The sequence below is a fragment of the Anas acuta genome, chromosome 3, assembly GCF_963932015.1.
Source record: "Anas acuta chromosome 3, bAnaAcu1.1, whole genome shotgun sequence".
In the NCBI taxonomy this organism is placed as follows: Eukaryota; Metazoa; Chordata; class Aves; order Anseriformes; family Anatidae; genus Anas; species Anas acuta.
In genome coordinates, this window is record NC_088981.1 from 36,237,045 (window position 1) to 36,257,481 (window position 20,437).

Sequence of the window (20,437 nt, forward strand, 5' to 3'; positions counted from 1 at the left end):
TTTCTGCCCTTGTGGTAGAAAATGCTACATACCAAAGCATTATTTCTACTGAGGATTTTTTAAAAGGAATGTTTTTTTTTTTTTTTTTTTTTTTTTATCATTGCTGAAGAATGTATATTATGCATATAATTTGTATCTGAAATGTCTCCTATTTTCAAAAGTAACCATGTGTGTGTTTGGATACTGATACATAATGTTACTTGAAAATACTATATTTTATCTGAACACAGTTGTAAAATAGACATCTTTACCATCTCTAAACATCTTCATGTTGGTTGTACAATCCATGCAATTTAAAGTCCCATTGCAACTAGTTTGTTGTCACATGTCTGATCTACTGAAATAAAGAATAATTTTGCTTGTGCTCACAGCTGACAAAAAGCTGCATCACTCTTAACATGTCCTGAGATTACATCAAGACCTGTTGAGAGCCTAGGTATAAAGCACAGGGGCTTTGCTGCAGTCTGGAGTTGTCTTTTGTGTTTGTTTTTTTTTCCATCAGAACTGTCTTATCTTTTATCAGTATGGAGTACAGGATGAGCTCTCATTTGCCATTAACAGAGACCCATTCTAGGTCAATTAGAAGTAGGTGTGCAACACTCATTACATTAGCTATGTCTTGTAACACAAAACCTTCACAACTAAAACTTGTTTTGCATAGAAGACTAGTCAAAGTTGATGTTAGAGTAGTTACACTGAGAGATTGCTACTGAAAAAGTCACTTTCAATTGTATTAACACTTTTTTTTTTTCCTGTTACCTGTGTTTCTTGATATTTGTTTAACTGGCAATAAAAACTTCTGCCAGGCAGATGGAAGAGACTTCTGTATGGATAGTGTTTGTAGGAAGGGAATGAAACAAGGTAGTAAAGACACAGTCAAGGTGAAGTAAACACAAGGTTGAGTTCATTTGCTGTGCCACTGTAAAAATACGGTATCAACTATTTGAATAATTAGTTTCCATAGTTGGCATCAACTTTCAGGAAAGAATGGCATAGTGATTTCAGGCAATTTATGCCTGGTACAAACCCAGTTACCTGTTCTAGGGTAGGTCCCTATATGGATCCTCACTTCGTATTAAGGCTTGCATTTGCTGCTTGACCTGTTTTCCTTCCAAAGCATGTTAAAACAGTAATAAATGCAAAGGTTATAGCTTTGTCACCAAGCTTCCACATGCATACTTGCCTCTGGTATCAGTATGGAAGGGAGAGTGTTGATCTTGTTATTGCTGGAAATGAATACAGTCTCTTTTCTTTTATAATTCAACAGAATTTAGCTTCTTGGAATCCTTCAAATCCTGAATGCCTCCTGCTTGTTGTGAAAGAGCTCGTGCAGCAGTATCACCAATTTCAGTGCAGCCGATTGCGTGAGAGCTCGCGTCTCATGTTTGAATATCAGACTTTACTGGAAGAGCCCCAGTATGGAGAAAACATGGAAATCTATGCTGGCAAAAAGAATAACTGGGTAAGAGTGTTGCTACTAAAATGCTTTTAGTGATCTTGTTTTAATAAATAACAGCCTTATTTATTTTAATAAATAACAGCCTTGGAAAACCAAGTTTGTGTCCATCTCCTTGCTATATGTTTCCAGTGAATAAATCTTGTTTCACTCCAGCTTACTCTCAGTGCTCTGTGTTTTGTCCATTGCTGTCATTCCCCTACCTTGCTTGAACCAGGTTTTCAGGTGAGCAACAGTTTTTCAAGGTGATCTCTTAGTTCATCTGATTTATAGACAAAATGATAAATTCCTGAAAAGCCTGTGCAGCATTTACAGGGTACAATACAATGCTACATGGAAGGCTTACCTCTGTGAAGATTTGAGAGGCAGAGTAGCTGCATGGGTAGGACACCCTGCTTAGAGGTAGGACATATTAGAGCCTGGTTACATGTTAAGGTTGAGCTGATTTAGTAGGTAGCTGCAGTTGTCTGTATTTCTCTGGGACTTGTCTAAGCTGAGATACGTTGTTCCAGGAACCTAAAGAGATGGGAAAAAAAAAAAAAACTGATTTCCTGCAGAAGGACGGGAGGAGGTAATACGGGCAAGAGCAGTGACTTTGTAGTGCCATGTCTTCACATGACAATCAGACATTAAACGAGCTTATCTGCTTCCTGAAACTGCATCCTTTGCCTGGGCGATGTGCCATGCTACGTAGAAATATTCCATGTATACCATCTCAGCCTTCTAAACTGAGGCTATTGGCAGTGTAAGCATGTTGGTTAGTGTGTGATTTGATTTTTTTTTAAACTGATCTCTCTGGCATGGAGCAAACTTTGTAAAAATCAGTTTTTCCCACTGGTAATGTATTTATCATGGAGTTTTTGGAGTAAGGTGTATCAGGAAATATATAACTGTGTTTATGCTGAACATGTACTCTTCTTACTTGCAGCAACACTATAGTCTCAACGTATAATTCAGAAACAATATCTTCCAAAATAGATGTCATCTGAAATTCGAATTCTCAATGCCTTTTTTCAGGGCCTAGAATTCAGCTTTATCACTTTAATTGCTTTTAAGTTACAGGTGGCATGAAGATGTTTACAGCTGACAGTACTTATTTTTTTTTCTTTTGTCTCAAAATAAGCCATCTAAGCTTCTTTTTATTTTAAGCAGAGTAAAATTTTGTTTGAGAGAATTTCATATCTTTATAAATCAGTATATTTGTTCTTAAATGTTTGTGATGCCAGCTATAGAGAATAACAACTCACCACATCTGTAAATATCAAACTGCTTTACTGAAGTGCAGAAGGCTTTCTGTACCTACTCAGATTTTATCTAACTTTTGGCAGCTGCCAAAATTGTGCTTGGAACTGTAGAAAACTACTTTTTTTTTCCTTTTTTTATGGAAAAGTCATATCTACTTAAGCCTTTGGATTTTTTTTATCAGTCCTTGTTGAATGAGTAAAGTTTTTTTTTGGTTTGTTTGAAATGTTATCTTAACAAAAAATACTTCAATCAAATCTTGAAGACATTTTGAGGCAAATCCTGGTAATCATTGCAGAGCTATGTGAGGTTTCTGTAGAGTCTGCTTTGTTTCCAAAGTATATTCTCTATTAAGATGACCTTCTGGGGTCTAATCTGGAGATTCTGTGAACACGGTACTTACATGACAGAGGCTTGTTTACAAATATCTAAAACACAAAACTATGACATTAACCTGTGCTTCTCCTTTCTGTCCTTTACAACTGTCTTCTCTTGTTAAGTCTTGACAATCAGTGCAATAGCAGCGTTTCTCTGAAAATCAAGAGGAACTGCATATTTCCTCCTCTTTCTGGAACTCATTGAACCTCATGTTGCTGTTGTCTCTAAAGAATAGGTAGTGGCTCAACAGACTTGTGAAATAATCACTTGTGAATGAACTTTGCACAGTGTTATGAAAACATATCTTAAGTACATGAGTTAATACATGAATAAAAGACATTGAAGAAAAGGCCTGAGTTCAGTGCTGTGTCCCAAAATGGAACAAATCTGCTTGTGTACCTTTATACTAGTATCTCCAAGAACTATGACAAAGAGAAAGAGTTATTTAGTGAAGTAGCTCCATTTTGACAGAGTACCCGCTGATACAGATGCCCATTAACTACCTGCATCTAATCTCTCAGTTCTGTGGCCAGAAGTTACATCTGATTCTACCTGAAATGTCAGGTCAGCTGCTGGCTGGATTTGGGTAGTTGAGCGACGTGGGCAGGGACTGCACTCTGTGGGTCCTGGACCTCTTTGGCAGTAGTACATTGCAAAATAATCTTAATTGAATGATATAAAAAAATCTAGCCTGCAAGTTCTTACCTTCTTCCACATCTCAGAGCAGCTGATATTTTGATCAGAGGCCATTTATACGTCCGGTGGCCATAAACAGACCATTTGAGCTGCTATTTTACTAGAAATCATTTTCTGGATTTTGTGGCCAGTGATGTATGACGTCTTTTCTTTGAAAGTTAAGCCCAGACAAGAAGCATTATCTGTAATATCTGTTTAAATCTGATTAAAAAGCAAGTGCCCTAGCTGTCATCAAAGCAGTCTGTGTTGCATACACAAAAAGTCAGTGATTGCTTCTTCAGGTTGCTGCTGCCTTTTTTGGAAAGGATACTTCCATTATTTCAAATACGTTGCAGGTTTTTGCCTGCCACAAGGTTGTAGCTATATATACAGTAAAGATGACCCTGTATAAATCTACTGCAGTATTTACATTCACACTTCTAATGAGAATTGCATTATATATTATGTATGTACGCATGTTTAAATTTGTTTACCGCACATTTCTTGTAACAAGATTTTTCTTGTTGATTTCTCTGGCAATGCGAAGTGTTTAAAATACTAAGATGAAATGCACCAACAAATAACTATGTAACTAAGTAGCATGTATATGCCAAAATAGGGCGGCATTAAAGTGAAAAAGCAAACTTGTCTCAAGATTTTGTGCTCAATTGCAAAAAAGTTGTGTTTAATGCTTTTGGTGCTGCTAATTCAGTGTGACAAAAATAGCTGCTTTATGGCTATTTTATTGAATTACAAAATAGGGATGACAAAAAATTAATACGGAGGAAATCAGACAAGCATTTGTTTTTCAAAAAGAGCCAACTTCATTGCTTCATAACCAGGTGGACAAAGTCTGGCTTTAAGGAAGTGTATGAAACAGAAAGGAAATCCTTTCCATTTCCTTTGCATACACTTTATGCGTAAAATTCAGCAGAGTGTAGGGGACGCTTGGCAAATTTTCAATAAACTGTTTTCTAAGTGTTAAGAATTGCATATTTCTGAAAAGAAATCACGGAGAGCATTCTAGCTCAGTTCTTTGTGTCTTCAGAAAAAAAAAAAAACACAGATGCTTTGATACATCTTTACCTTACCCAACTCAAAGTTTATTCTGTTATGTATACCTGCAGTGTTTGGGAAAATGCATGTATTTTGACTGTTCGTACAACTTTGTCAAGTTTTTAACTTCGCTTTCAGATCGTTTGCAGGTCTCACCGATCCTTTGTCCACAAATGAATACAGACAAGATAGAACTGTATTTAGGGCCTAACAAAGTATAGTCTAATTTTTGTCATTCGCATTGTTGCACTCTAGCTACTTGTTGCTGTAGGCTTCATGGCAGTGATGTTTTATGGTTTTAAAGTGTTTCATCATATAATACCTGTGGAATCTGTAAATTATTTCTTTTCATCTTCAGTAATTCCATTGAGAAATGTTCTTTTAATTCAGCCCTTCTGTTTGGTATGAGCCCTAACACATTTTTTGGTTAATATTTCATCCTTAGTGCATTCAATTTATGATTCTGTTTTAGACACTGGCTCTCATTAGCTTTATGCTTTTTCCGCAGACTGGTGAATTCTCAGCTCGCTTCCTCTTGAAGTTGCCTGTAGATTTCAGCAATATTCCTACATACCTTCTCAAGGTAAAATGAATGTCGAAGTTGACAGTGTCTGTTGAGAGAGAATGAATTATTGAAATGTTCTTAGTAACTATTTTTACTTTCCTGCCCTCTTCTCCAAGAGTTTGCCGGTGTACCATGTCTAAACCTGATTAGATGCTGATTTGGAAATGTGGTATTGGATATACTGTTGTTTTAATGCCACTTTACTGGATAGTAAACATACACTTGTCATGCTAAAGGGCCTTGTAGAAGATTGCATGGAATACCTGTGTTCTGCGGCTTTTTTTCAACAAACAGTCAAATTGCACCAGTAGTCTTGACAGCATAAGCAGAAAAACAAACTTAAGTGTACCAGTTCTTAACAGGGAATGAAAGCAAATGCTCCTGACAAAAACTAAAGGTTTTGATGATAACTTCATTATTTTTAAAATAAACACTACATTGACCAGACACTTTACATAATTTTCGCAAGGATGTAGGAGAGTAGAGTATTGGCATAAGTTGGAAAAAAGTATTTCTGTCTTTGCTGGGAATGAAAAAACCTGAGAAACTACCAACATGGAATAATTTGAAATGAGTTGTTTTCACAGCAGGTGGGCAGTCACTCTTTCAGTCAGTTACTGTGGAAGCCCACCGCAAGGCCAATGTTACTATATTGAGAGTACACAGTGAAAGATGTGTCTAACATTAACGTCAGAATAAAGTGCCAGAACTCTTACTGCAGACAAGATTTGAGTCAGCTGATGCTACCAACACCCATCTTCCCTTTCAACTACGTCTGACTGCTTACTCAGCTTTTTACTTCTAAATATTTGTTAAGGAGAGCAGCTACTTAATGTTTAGCAACTAATGTGTTGAGATGAAAATGTCAGTGTAGATCCAATGACCTCCTCCTCATCTTTTTGTTACAAGTCTTTTGTTACTGTTAGGTCACAACTGCAAGTGTGAATCCTGAGTGTTTCTCCAAATAGAGTCTCAAGCTAAGAATCTTGAAAATAAAGGCAGGCACAACTATTCTATAACTGAAATTTTTGATTGCAATCTGAGCTCAGGATCCTGTGATCTAACTTGTATAGACTGCTCACTGTGTGAGTAATGACCTGTTCCTGCCTTTCTCAAAAGCCTCCAGATATTTTCAGTCTGTTGCAGCATCTGTCTTTCATCAGGGACTTCTCTACTCACTTGATGGGGCAAAGTCAGAGGTAAGAGGGTTGGCCATGGGCTTTTCAGGAATGGTGGCACTTAGGAGGAGGATGCAGCAACGGTTCACCTGGACTGCAGCGTTTTTGGGATAGGTTTCTGAAAGACACTGTGGAAAAAAGGAGGCTGTGTAGGGCTATCATGAACTATGCCTGTTCCTTATCATCATGTTCCTTCCTGAGGTCCAGGGTGCTGTATTTTCCAGGAACAGTTTTTAAATTGGTGAAGAATTTTAGGGTGTGCATAGCCAGTATATTCCGTAGCTTCAGTCATAGGGCTGTCTGTCACCTTTGTTCAGCCTCTAAGGAAATTGCAAGACTTGGGATGGAAAGGTGGTGTATGATTTATTTAAGTAACTGTCATCATGTAGAAATCCTGTGATAGAAACAGTTGCTACTTGTGTTTCTTACAGTAACAATTTAATGCATGTCAGTACACTGTTTCTTACTATGATCCCCTATCATGTTCGCTAACCATCTTCCACCTGCTCTAAGCAAGGATGATATCCTGTGGGTAGATAGCAGCGCTCCACCACTGCTTCCTAGAGCATTATTCACCCTGAGTGCTGAATGATTCACTAGTCTGAAGGAGAATGTGTTTATTTGCATGCGTATGTAGATTGTTTGATGTGAGGAGGCATGCACAGAAGGACGCAGAATCAAAGTTTCCCAGTCTGCCTTTATTTTAACATTTCTAAAATCTTAATGTCTTAAGTGTTGCAGTTTTAAAATTAACGTTTGGGTTTCTTTTTATGTAATACCCTAGATTTTTTTAAATGGCAGGTCCTTTTTGATGGACAGTGTACTGGCGAAATCCCTAGATTTCTTACACAGACTTCTGATATGCAAACTAACAGGTTAACTGTCTGTGGTAGGAGGCTGATGTTTAGTCTGGATGAACAGCCACAGGAGAAGAAATACAGTTTTATTCCAGCAGTGTTTGTTGACAACAAAGAATGGTTTGACTCAGGCTCCAGCATGGACTGTGACAGAGTACACTGTAGCAGCCATGGATCTTTTGCCCCTGTTGCCTTTAGCTCCTTATATTCTGACATTATTAGCTGTATCAATGTCATCTCATGTGGCAACAATATAAATGCAGATAGAGATTGTGGTTGAGACAATTATGCTCCAACTATTCCAAATTTACAAAGGCATTTAAAAAAAAATTTTTAAGCTATCTGCATGTATTTTTTTTTGATAATACTTTTGACGTAACTAGATCTGATTTTTTGTAATAAAATAGGAATTTATTTGCAATCATATCTGCCAGTTATGTTGGCTTCAATGCTGCTTGCTGAATTATGGCACATGATGGAGCATCCATTAATGTGGAGGAAGTAATTGTCAATATATTATCCTGAAAGGTGGAAGAGCAGTCAGTAACTGAAGGCTGTTACTGTATTAATGTTAGAAGTGCAGAACTGAATGCTGTGCTTGAATTATGTTCCAGTCTGTAGCCAGTCTCATAATGTGCAGTAGCTTCTCTGTAATGATTTACAAAGTTCAGACCTGTGTTATACTTCCCCTGTCATGCGATTTTTTTTGATGTTTAATTAATACTCCCTGGATTAAAATCTGGTGAAATACTTAAAGACCATCATTCTTGCCTCATTGATCGTTCATAGCACCCCAATGGTTTGTAATATTGATCTGATTTTTTTATTTATTTCATTAGGTAGTCACATTAGAAATAAAACTGTAAGGCTTTGTATAATAAGATAATATTCGAGTTAGCGATTGTAAGCTGTGCGAATGTTCAGTAGTGTTACAGAATCTTTGAACCTGATAATACACTCATTCATTAGATCTTGCTCTGTCCATTTTGTACTGATGTTGTTGAGAATATTTTCCTTATGATGAATAAAAACTGAAGGCGTAACACAAGTTGGGCTGTTACGTACTAGAAAAGCTGATTTACCGGGTTATTTAAAGGCATTTGCTGCATTAAATCTAAAATTCACTTCAAGTGTGCATATGTTTTAAGGAAAGTAGCTGAGTATATGAAAAAGTACAAAAATGATTAAAAGAGCAGTGCAGAGTGCACAGTCTCTAGCTTTGAATTCTTAAATTCTGCTTAGTGTTCTTCAGATTTAATTTATTAGGAAGCAAAACGCTGGTTGTAGTGATGACTGCAGCAGATCAATCTTTTCATAAGTTTCTGTGGTGCATTCCTTCTTATTTGAAAGAAAATGTATCATGCTTTATTTTTCATGCTGCACAACTGATGAGAAAGAAATATTGGTTTACAGTGAAAACATACATCTAGGAAAAGACACCCTTCTGTATCTTTTTCAGTTTACAAAATTATGCTTTCATACAAGGTTTTGAGTTGAACCTTTTGTTTCAACTTTTACTTCTCTTATGCAAATCTGTTTGACATAAGTGAAACTTTTAAGCATTAAACAACTGCAGAATCAAGTTGGTGGCTCCGACTATTGCAAGGTTTGTTACCAGTTAATCTTTCCTTAAGGTTCTCTTACTTGAGAAGAAACTGGCTTTGGTTCAGGAAAATATTTGCATCTGTATCTGTTTACTAGTATACTTTCCCTTTTGTTTTTTTTTTTTTAAGTTGGATTTTTAATCAGCACATTCATTTTGGCTTAAGTTCCTTTCTGTTCTCTGCACAATTTTTCATTTTGAGACAACACTGATAAATGGAAGTCTTTACTGTATGTACAATTTCTGAAAGTCAGTTGGTACTGCACATCTGTCTCTTTACAGGTAACACATATGCCAGAGTAATAATGAAGGTAATAGCTTTAGCATCTAAAATACCTCATCCAACTTTATTTTAATTCTTTGTAGTTTTAATCAGAGGGACTTGTGTTATCATGAGTTATCAACGATAACTCATTAAACATCTCCATCTGAGTAATTTGCAAATTGTGCTGGATTATGTGCCTGTAGCATAATTGCACAGAGTGAATGGACTTTAGAGCACGTTGCCATTTACACTGTTGAAAACAAGACACGTAGATATTTTTTATTCACTTTTTTTTTTAGGTTTTGGTTAAATAGTAAGTAGCCTAATTGCCACCTCCTTCCTATATGAAACTTTTAATGTATTGATTTTCTATCTTTACGTACCTGCTTCTTGTGCCCTGGTGAATAGTTAATATCTGGACCAATTGTGCTTTTCGAGTGTAAAGGAAATACACAAAGCAGACAATTTTTTTTTAGAAGGCTTTTTTTTAATCTTAGACTTTTTTTCTAAAGAGATTTTTGTGATGACCAGTGTATTCGACGCATATCTTTCAGAACTGAAACAAATAATAAACATTGTCTAGACACATTGCCAGGGGCAAAACAGTTGTTTGTTAAGACTGTCAATGGAAAAGGTTTATCCTGAAGTTCAAATTGAAAGATAAGAGCACATATTTGTGTTTTTCCTTATTGTGATTTCATCATTTGGAAGTCTGTTAAAGACTTCAGGACAACTTCTGTTTACGAAGTAGACCAAATTCCAGGTACAGTGAAAAGACCATATTGCTTGTGTATGTTTGAGAAATCAACTGTAGCAAAGGACAAACAGAAGTATAGCATGAAGGGTCAGAGGAGACTTTTTCAGGCCAGTTTCTTTACTGTTGCAAGTTAGTTGAAAGTTAGCAGTTTTGATTCAATTGACATCCTTCAAGGTTTGTGTTAAATTGCTGCAAATACCAAAATACAAATACATTTCTTTTTTAAAAAAAAAAATACCTCTGCTAATTAACTCAAATTTTTTAACTAAATATTCTGGAAAAGTATATTAGCCTGTACTGAAAACTTCCTCCTGATTTTAAACTTAATTTTGTTGCTAGCTGGCTTATTAAAACTTAATGTTTAGCGTCCTAAAGTCACAGAGTCAATGGCAAGAAGAAATTAGAGACCAGAACCTGACCTCACCGTTTTACACTACCCTGTTTTTATACTGTGCTGAGCAGCTGCTTCTCAAAATAGCATTGAATATTATGCAGTAAATAACCATTAATATATCTTCCCATACAGTGCGTATGTCTTTTGTATTGGATAGAGTGATGGACCTGTATGTCTTTTGAAACTTGTCGTGCCTGTGGTGTCAGCTGTCATTTTACCTCTTTTACAAATAAGGAACTGACAGTTGATAAGACTCGTAGGTAATTCTGAAGTAGTACATAGCTACAGTTCACAATACTTTGACCATGCTTTCCATGGGGATCTTCTAAGCTAGTACCTAGATTACTATTAATCTTTTACTACTAAAGACTTTGTGACAGAGGCATGAAGTTAACTTCCTGAATTGCATTCTTAGTCTTAGGACATATGTAAGCACTCTGAGCAAATACTTTAAATTATACAAGTAGATGTCAGTATGATATTCAGTAAATTACTTATTGTACCAGCATTAAATTACTTACAGAATATTGAAACGTCAAAGATTGTTTGGATTTCTTCTGTTAATAGTTTAAAGGCAAACTTTATAGCATGCAATTATAATGAGCCATTGAGATTTTAGATTAGAAATAGGTCTGTGCAAGTTAGTACTGGCAGCATATGAAACAGAACATTTTGTAGTAGCTGAAGCCAGTAAATCGTACAATCTTGAGGCCATGAAAATAAATGTAACCCGTGTGTGGAAGGCATCTATCAAGAAGAGATATCATTGATACTTGTCTCTAAGAATCCTTCATTGTAGCCTGCACCCCAAAATCTGCAGTTTTGCTGTTCATTTTTTTCATCAAGACATGCTTAATGGAATACCATCAACGAAGTGCTTTTCCTCCATATTCTGGCCAGCATCAGAGTTATCGTCCTGTTGCCAGAAGCAAGCAAACTCCAAACAGGGGAGCTTAAATAGTATGTGAAGTCAAATATATATATATATTTAAAGTTATACATGTCTTGGAGTGTTTCTGACTCAAAACAGTCATAAACTGCCAGAAAGAGAATGACTTTTTGGCGATAAAATATTTTTAAGTGTGTTTTTTCATAGTAGCTTAAAAATATCAAATGTGTTAGTTGTAAAGCTTTTGTTTTTCTTCTTATAGTTATTGGGAAGTTTGTGTTCACTGTAGGTAAAACTGTAAGATCTTACCTATTCCACTGTATAGAAGCATTATTTTTCTTTGCTACTCTTATTACTGCAGCCTAATTACTAACCTTGCAGAGTTTTGCAGAATAATTCTGCCCTCTTGGCTTTGCCACGAAATCTACAGATTCTGGACTATTTCTAGCACTGGAAGGTTAAAAGTAAAATGTTACTGCTATAATTCAGTGAAGCTCCAAAATATTTACAGAAACTACAATTTAATTAGTCATCCTTTAATGAATTTATTCTAATATCTTTTGCACACAAATCAAGGGAAGCAAAACCCTATAAAAGTATATTTTATAATCAGAACAGGTTATATTTGATTTTTATAAACTGATCAGTTCCCTTTGTTCTCACTAAATCTTACTACTACTAAGTTTTTCACAACAATGTGATTTGTTTGTAGTAAGCAGTTACTAAAACCACATAAAACGTGTTAGAGTCAGGAGCACCTTAAGCTCCATATGTTGGAAGCCAAAAGCAATTTTTTAAAAATCTTTTTCTGTAATTTATTGGCAGATTTTGCTAATAGGATCTGTCAACTGGAACAGCTCATTCTGCACAGCTGATGATTTTTATAGGTTATGATCTTAATGTGAATCACAATCTCCAATCAACTGTATTTCTGATGACAGTTATATTTAAACATTTTATTTTTATAATGCAGTAGTAAAGGCGAGGGCTACAATATCTATTGTTACATTAAGTCTTATGATGTTCATATACATTTCTGTTTTTTTTCCTACTGTAATAAAACTATTAATTTGTTATTTTGAGATGAGTAGAAACAGTTTTTTGCGTTTTTTTTTTTTTTTTTTTAAGTTTACAAAAAAAAGAGCTTCTGAAGTTGAAAAGCCTTTTTTGCATATGGTGGGAAATTTTGTAGATACGTTATGTTGCGTGACTTGGTTCAGGTTTACTGCCTTGTTAGGGCTTGTAATTTATACTATTGCTTGACATTAGCATTATATGTATTGCATAGGAAGAATGGAATTCAATAGCCATAAAAATAATTGCAGGTTATTACATAATGGTGGTGCTTGTTTCATCTGTCATGGTCCACCCATACTATGTAAAACAAGCCCTATACACTGTTCTGAAACTGGATAGAGGATTTTGAATTAATAATTTTTTCTTCAGTTCCCAGTTGCTGCTGATTCTTTAAAGGAAAAATATTTAATAAGTTGTAGAATATAGGATATGAGCATAGCAATGTTTTTTGAAGACATTAACTGGCAAATCACATTTGCAAATATAGAAGTACATACAGCACGATGGTAGGGTGTTAATGTTATTTCAGTGTTGAGCCCACAGCCTCTTTCTACTAGTAGGTGTCTTCCTTAAGCTTCAGATCAGAGCTTACATCCTACAGAAGCTCATGTTTTGAGTTTTTAAAGTCAATTTTACATACAAATGTTATTTACTGCTATAGTGTTTTTTCTTCTGGCTCAGGTTACTGAAGTATGTCTGTCTTCTTAAGAAAGAATAGTGCTAACATGAATATATGCATGTATGATGATTTCATATGATGCTTAGTCATTCTTGTTTTGGCCTCCGTAATTTGCACTGGTTAACTTCTTTCCAAAAAATACACCCAACTACTGTGATGACTCTCAGTCTACGTTTTTGTTGTTGTTTAATATGTATTAGAAAAATAGCTGTAGCACACTGTATTACACTACTCGCTTTTATTTGGTTTTATAGGTTTAAAGGCTTAAGCCAAAAATATGAAGGCTTGACTGTTGAATCAGTTACTCTCAGCAGTAAACATTCTGAGGTTGGATGATCCATCACATACATTTCTGTTTAATTGATTATAATATCATGAAGCATAAGGTAAAAAAAAATCCATCATGTTGTTCTCCATGTTACCAGAAGAATGTACAGCATATTCTCCACTAATTGCTAATGAATAATGTGCTTTATGTCACTCTCAAGCTTTGCATTTCTGCAGTAACTTCTGTTTAAGAACGTTGTTGCTTCTTTATGTAAGATACACTTTGATATTTTCTGGTTTAGAGGGAGACTTTTGATGGGGAAAGCTAAAGGAAAGACTTCCTTGTCCAGCAGCTTCTCAGTGAGACAGTGAAAGAAAGATAAATAAAGCTCAGACCTGTTGACTCTCTATTTCTTTGTTTCAATAATTTAAGTTTTCATGCTAGAACTTGTATGTCTTTTATGTGCTGGGACCTGTAATCATTGCAAGCAGCCTGTCCATGGGAGAGATGGGGCAGTGGGGAGGAGGATTAATTTGGCATTATTGTAGGCAATTAGGTGCACTGCATAGGTATTAACAGTTACCATGACATCAAAGTTCAGGCAAAAAGATGTACATGAATTAAATGTTGGTTTTCAGTTACATAACGCACTGCATGGAGTGCACATATATTTAAATATACCCACGTAATATAGTTAGGAAGTACTTCTGCTAAAGGAAAATGAATGAAGTTAAACTAACCATAATCCTTCAGCTCACCTTTCTTTTCGATTATTTCTCATGTAAGCTTTGGTAATACACAACTTGTTTATGGATTTGGAGATAGCAGCTATCCAATGTTTTACTGTAACATCTTTTTTGGGTCTAGGAAAACGTTAGACGAATGTGACTGATGTCTTGACTAAAACTGATGACTGACTGATGGTATGTAAATAATCAGCTCCTCATTTGCAAGAACCCTAAGGACAATGTGTTGGTTAACAAAGAATAAACACACTTGTTCCAAATTATTATTTTCATTGTTTAGCATTTATAGTGTGTCCTAGATAAAATCATTAATTCTATCTCATTTCACTTAGACTCATTACTTTTTGAAAGTAATAAATGTTACTTGATTTTCATCTTAATATTGTAAAATGATTAGATGAGCTCTTCAAATGGAGGCCAAATTACAAAGATTACCATTTTGCCACACACATAGAAGTATTGTCTCTTAATCTACATATGCTAGAATAAAATAGCAACTGAACATATAAATGACTATTTTATGTATTGTAACAGTAATGGTGACATATGGGGGGAAAAACACTATTTTTTAGACAGGACTTGAAGCACAGAGGAACAAAACGTACCCAAATTTACCACAGGATCCTGAGCTGTGAATAGAGACCTTGTCCAAGGCCTTAGCTGGAATGGTGTCCTTCTTCTCCCCTCTCTTGTCATAAACCTAGCAATTCATCACAATTCAAACAAGCAGTCATTCAGGTCCTTTGCATTTGTCCACACTTTTCTTGAAGAAAACAAACTAATGCTGTCAGCAAGGAGAATTGTATGACTTGAGAGTTGTCTGCAGTTTTTCCTCATAGGCCATTTTACTACTGATAAGGTTGTTTTTTTTTAAATTCTCTCTCCTTAAAATTCTTTCGGGAGCTTGAGTGTCTTAAGTTCTTGTTGATTTTAGTTATCATGGACACCTGTTGTCATTGGACAATAACTTAAAAGATATGATATTGACTCTTTCACCTTTACCATTGCAAAACTGTACAGTGCGTTTTCTCTTTCTACCAAATTATATAATTGAAGCAACACCAAAAAGTCTTGGCATTAAAAAACTAGGGCTCAACATTCTAGCTATTGGCCTAAGCAATAAAAAGCATTCAGTTTCAATTTCTAAAGGGGATGAGATGCTCGCTCCCTGTGTGCCACTGGCCTGAGTGACACTGAACAATTACATCTTCTTAGGCTCTTGTTAAGGTTGCACTCAATTTCATCAAGCTCCGTGTCTCTTACGACGCTTAGAACTGCCACAATACCTTCCTTCTGAACTTCAGAAAGCACAGCAGTGTTCTGCATTCCAGAAAAAACACAAAAATGTTTTACTGATTAAAAAAATGAAACAAATGACAGAGCGTGTGTTGACAGTATGTGAAATTTGACTTGCTGTCTGATAGTCCTCTCTGAGCCAGAAGTAACTAAGATAAAATTTTAATTTGATCTTCTTTACAGTCTTCATCTTTGCTTACAAATAGAACGCTTGCTTTCTAGGCAGAATATAGCTTCGTGTGTGTCCATTCTGGTTTTATGCATATCATGTATTTTGACAGTGTATGTAAAATGCAATTGAAAAGGTGGTAATGTTTAGACCTCGTTCTGTGTAATTAACCTCAACTTCACAAGAGCTAATGAACAGAATATCTGTTTATCTTGCATTAAATAATTGTTTCTAGAATGTAACTTAAGCTGCTTTTGCAAGTTTTAATTTTTGCATTTAAAATATGAAACCACTGTTGAAACATTTCAAGACTGGGAAATAAGTAGATGGATACTGGGTAATAAAAAGAAGGCTCATTTAGAACAGGCAGTGTGCTTGGAAGAGAGATGAACGACCAGGATTTTTGCAACTTGTTTGGTAGGCTGAAAGAGCTATGGTGCTAATAACGTGAGACTCTAAAACTGCATGTTTTATGGGCTCTCAAAAACAAAAGAAATGTCGGAGCACAATTACCAGAGGGAATCTTCTGGTTGCAATAGCAAATGTTCCATGAGAAGCTGTGCAACTGAACGTGTAATAAACAAGGCTGGCATTTCAGGATCGTGTTCTTGCAGCATTGGTTTTACCGTACGGCAGCAACCTAAGACATTCTTTTTCTTATTTACCACATGTTGCCAGTCCCTTCTTGAAAAGATGTGTGATCAAACTGCAGCCCAGTTTATAGGCCTTGAGGCAATGATAGTATCAGATTTGGGAGACTATACCTGTTAAAGCAATGTGGAGGCATATATTATCATATGACTCATGGAAGGCAGTATTGCAGTCTGCAGAGTTATTTTTCCTTGGCTACTTTATTTATAAAACTTCTGAAAGTAGTTAAATAGCCCTTGCCTAGAAAAATGTTACATGAGCAATACAAAAATGTTGAGTGAGGTAACTGTGTATTAAACAATGTATTAATAAAATCCTTTATTACTGAATAAAAAAAAAAGAGGAATAAAACTACAAGCTAATACAACAGAAAAGAACTGAGAATCATTAGAAGCCTAGTAAGAAAACAGATGCATGTAAGACTGAAAAATGGCAGCCTTGTAGGTTTGAAGAACCCTAATATAATCAGTCTCATAGGTTTGAAGGGTTAGCATAAATAGGATTTTAAAATAACAATTTTGCTTCATAGTTCAGCGAGACAAAAGGTGAGTGTGTGCTTAGTAGGACTACGCTTACAGAGCAGGGTGATGTGTACAGTTTCCTGACAAACACAGATGTATGTTTTAAGTAAAATGTCCTGGTTTGTGAGCAGTAGAAACAGAGAAGCTCCATTTCATACGGGTTTAATCCCTCATCTCCTTTGGTTCTCCCGTGTTCCTCATGTAGCCATCTGACATGTGAGATAAGAGTTTTAGCTGGTTGGCCCCCCAGTTGCCAACATTCACGGCAAGCTGCACTTAGCTGTCTCTGTATTTGTCCAGGTAAGCACTTGTCTGTGTTCTCTACCTGACTGCTGATCTTCTTATAGCCTCTCTGAACTTTATTTAGCTTTGAAAACGGGATGGGGAAAGGTGGTGGAGAAGGTGATTGGAGGTGCATCTGAAAATGTGGTCATATATGCTGGATCTGAAACCAAATGAAATATTTTTTCTTTAAAAAAAAAAAAAAAGAGCAAACAACAAACAAACAACAACAAACTTTCCAGTATGCGTAGATTGGAATAAAAATCTTGCTGACATTGGAAAGTTTTTCATCATCTCAGAAATGTTGCTGGAGTGGGATGATTGCCTAAGCAGAATATTTACTTGATTAGCACTGAGCAAATTGGTTGAATTTGTTTGTAAACCCCTTTGTGCAACCTTCTCTTCTATCAGCTTTGTTTAAATCACTTCAAGAACGCCCATCCAAGGGCACACTTAAAAACATATCTCGAGTCAGGCAATAGGAGCAAGAACAACTGTGGTAGGTCAAGGCATAGTAAGTACCTTTTCTTCTTCCTTCAGAGTTGTTCATCACTGTTATTGCGATGGCAGTGGCTCTCCCTTCACATAAGCAAAGAGAATCCAAAGTGTTTTCAGCATGAAGAGAGCTTAACAGCTCATTTTGGTATGGAAAAGATACCGGGTGGACAGAAAAAGCGAGAGTCTGAATTTGTAAAGCAAGATGAGTAATCTGTGTTATCGTTTTAAGGCATAATTTTGGAAGGTACTATCAATTAAAATATTTACAGCTACACAAAATACATTAGGGTGCTTTCTGAATCACAGAAAGTGGTAACAAATTTTATCTGTTCGTATTCTAATTTTAAAGTCTTTGAAAAATGCAGTGAGATTCTTACTGTGGTTAAAATTGTGGCGGTTTAGTGCATGTAAACTTTAAAAAACACTAGTTTGAAACTTTCACAATATTGTCTATGCATATTTACGTATTTCTCCTGTGCATGTATGCATTCAGATCATTACAAAACTATCACATGGAGAATAATTTATCTGAAAATGCTCATTTTATTATTTCTGAGGTTTTTTTTTTTAAGAATGTTCACTTTTGATGTGACCGTTAGTTGCAAACCAGCTTCTAAGATGCTGAAAGCTCTGTAAATGTAGAGCAAATCATTTATCAGTGCTGACTGAGAAAGGAATGTTTCAAAACCTCAGCAGCATCCTGTTAAGTAACCATCTGCAAATATATTAATTCCATGATTTTAATGGACTCCTTCCCTGATTAATCAATGACCTTATTCTCTTAAGCATGACTGTCAGGACTTGTCTTCCTAACAAATCTCTTAAGCCTGGAGCATGTAAGGCTTCGTCCCCATCTTCAAACTGTGTTAAGTCAAGAAAACGTTGTGGTAATGTGGGCATCACTTGTCCAAGAACATTAAGAACCTTGGTCAGGATCTTTTTAACCATAAAAGGCTGTGTGTTATGCTTTCTTGTTTTGTATAAGTTGGAAGGGAGTGGAAAAAAATACAGAAGGAATTTTTATTACTGGGAACTATTTCCCTCCAAACAGTACACGAAGGAATAGCATGCCTGAAAAAAGATGTTGTTGGCAGGGGGAAGCGGTAGTGTGAACTACATGTTGTTGCTGATGAATGTTAGCCATAGGTGAAGAACATATTTAAAGTTCAAGTTTGGCCAACTGCAGAAACATGATTTTAAAAAAAAAAAAAAAAAGTTAATTTTTAGACAGTTACTTGTTTTTATCTGTTTGTGTTAATCTTTCTGTGACCACCATGATTTTTTTGTTTTGTTTCCCCATACCTGGAGGTTGCTACCAATTGTAAGTGGTTAGCAGCTTATCTGTAAAGTGGAAAGAGTAAAGGTACGTAGCGTTGCACTGGGTGTTTCCTGGAATCTGCAGATGGAGAGAGGAGTTTTTCAGGGTGCTTCCAATGATGGTGGTGGACAGAGGTAATTGTAAATTTTAAGTTGTTTAAAAAAATAATCCTGGATATTGATATTATTTAGGGTGGGAAAATAATACATTTTTGTTTTGAGAAATAATGAAATTGTTTTAAAAAAAAAAGTTTAAAAATGTATAATCACTTCTACAGTCTTTAAATTTTGTTTACTTCATTTACAGTGCCTTTCCTTTCTAATTTTATCAACATTAACAAAATTCTCAAGCTTATCCTTAAGGGATCAAAAGCATTGTGAATACAAAAGAAAGACTGCTCCCTTCTGTTTCCATGGGTGATATGGCTGGTTGGTATGGTATACATATATCACACGTCATTAACCATAAGGACTTAGATGTTCGTGAGACCCTCTGCAGAAGCCCAAAGACTATTAGTATTTTTAAGGCCTCTACTGCAGGGTGAGTGTCAGTGTCTTCTCTTCCCGTATCTCAAGGGGATGAAGCTACTGCAGCTCAATGTGAAGCACTGAGAAGCACAAAATTTATATTCTGCTTTGATTTCCACAGGGAATTAGAAGGGGGTTCAGGATGCTGTACACAGGACAAATAACATAATCTCTGATTTTCATGTACATGCTTCTAGAAAATCAAAAAACTGGCAAAATGTGTGACATACAATTGCATATTAATGTAATGTTTTGTTTCTTTATTGCATTTTTAAAATTTCTTCCCAGAACACGTTATTGGTTGTATAATCATTTCAGTTATTTGGAGGTATTTGCGTGCTTATTTAGACAACTTTCCAGTAAGTGTGTTTGTAATATGTGCTTGTAATTTAAGAGCAGTGAAAGAATTCAGAAGAGTGCTTGTCGTCTTTACAAGAGTAAAGCTTTCTTATTTCAGCTGTATTTTACTACCATTTGTAGAAATGTGCTTTGTAGAAAGTTACTGTGGTCTGAATAGGAGAATTAATATGTAGATTTTGAGCAATAAAATGTCTACAAAGCAATGTGCTTATAAATAAGTACAAAATAAGGCGTGTATATTGCCACGTAACTTTTTGGAATGATGATATGGCTTCATTGGATATACCTCCACAGTTTTTCTTGCACAAATACAGAGAATAGTAGTAATCAGACATTTGCATTATTTATTTTTTTTTCAGTAATGATAATCAGGTCACCTGCATTTGGAAATAAGGAGGGAGGCCCTGCTCATCTGTGATTCAAAAGTTATCTGATTTTTGGCTTTAAAATGACATTTTGTCTGGAGTGTCAAGCAAGTGTCTACATTATGGTTGGTGGGTTTTCCTTCTTGTTTTGCAAAGGAATATTCATTACGCTTCATGCTGTGGGAAAGGACTAGCTAGTAGATTAATTTCCCTGTGTTTGTGTTAGAAAAAAGAAGAGGTTTCTGGTTCTGGAAAGTGATCAAGGCAAGAAGTATTATGACTCCTGTTATGAAACCAGTTGCAAGCAATTTTTTAAAACCAAATATTTCAGATGCCTTTCTAGAAAAACTGTTCTAATGGCCCAG

General features: G+C 35.7%; 1 protein-coding gene across 3 annotated transcripts in view; it reads left to right on the top strand.

Annotated features, from left to right (window-relative positions):
• Nucleotides 1-20,437, top strand: part of BABAM2 (BRISC and BRCA1 A complex member 2) — a 166,858-nt gene that overhangs the window by 44,686 nt on the left and 101,735 nt on the right. For all 3 annotated transcript variants that reach the window (XM_068676618.1, XM_068676616.1, XM_068676617.1), the window contains 2 exons: nucleotides 1,268-1,462; nucleotides 5,316-5,390. In XM_068676618.1, coding sequence (XP_068532719.1) covers nucleotides 1,268-1,462; nucleotides 5,316-5,390 — 270 coding nt within the window. The remainder of the gene's footprint in view (nucleotides 1-1,267; nucleotides 1,463-5,315; nucleotides 5,391-20,437) is intronic.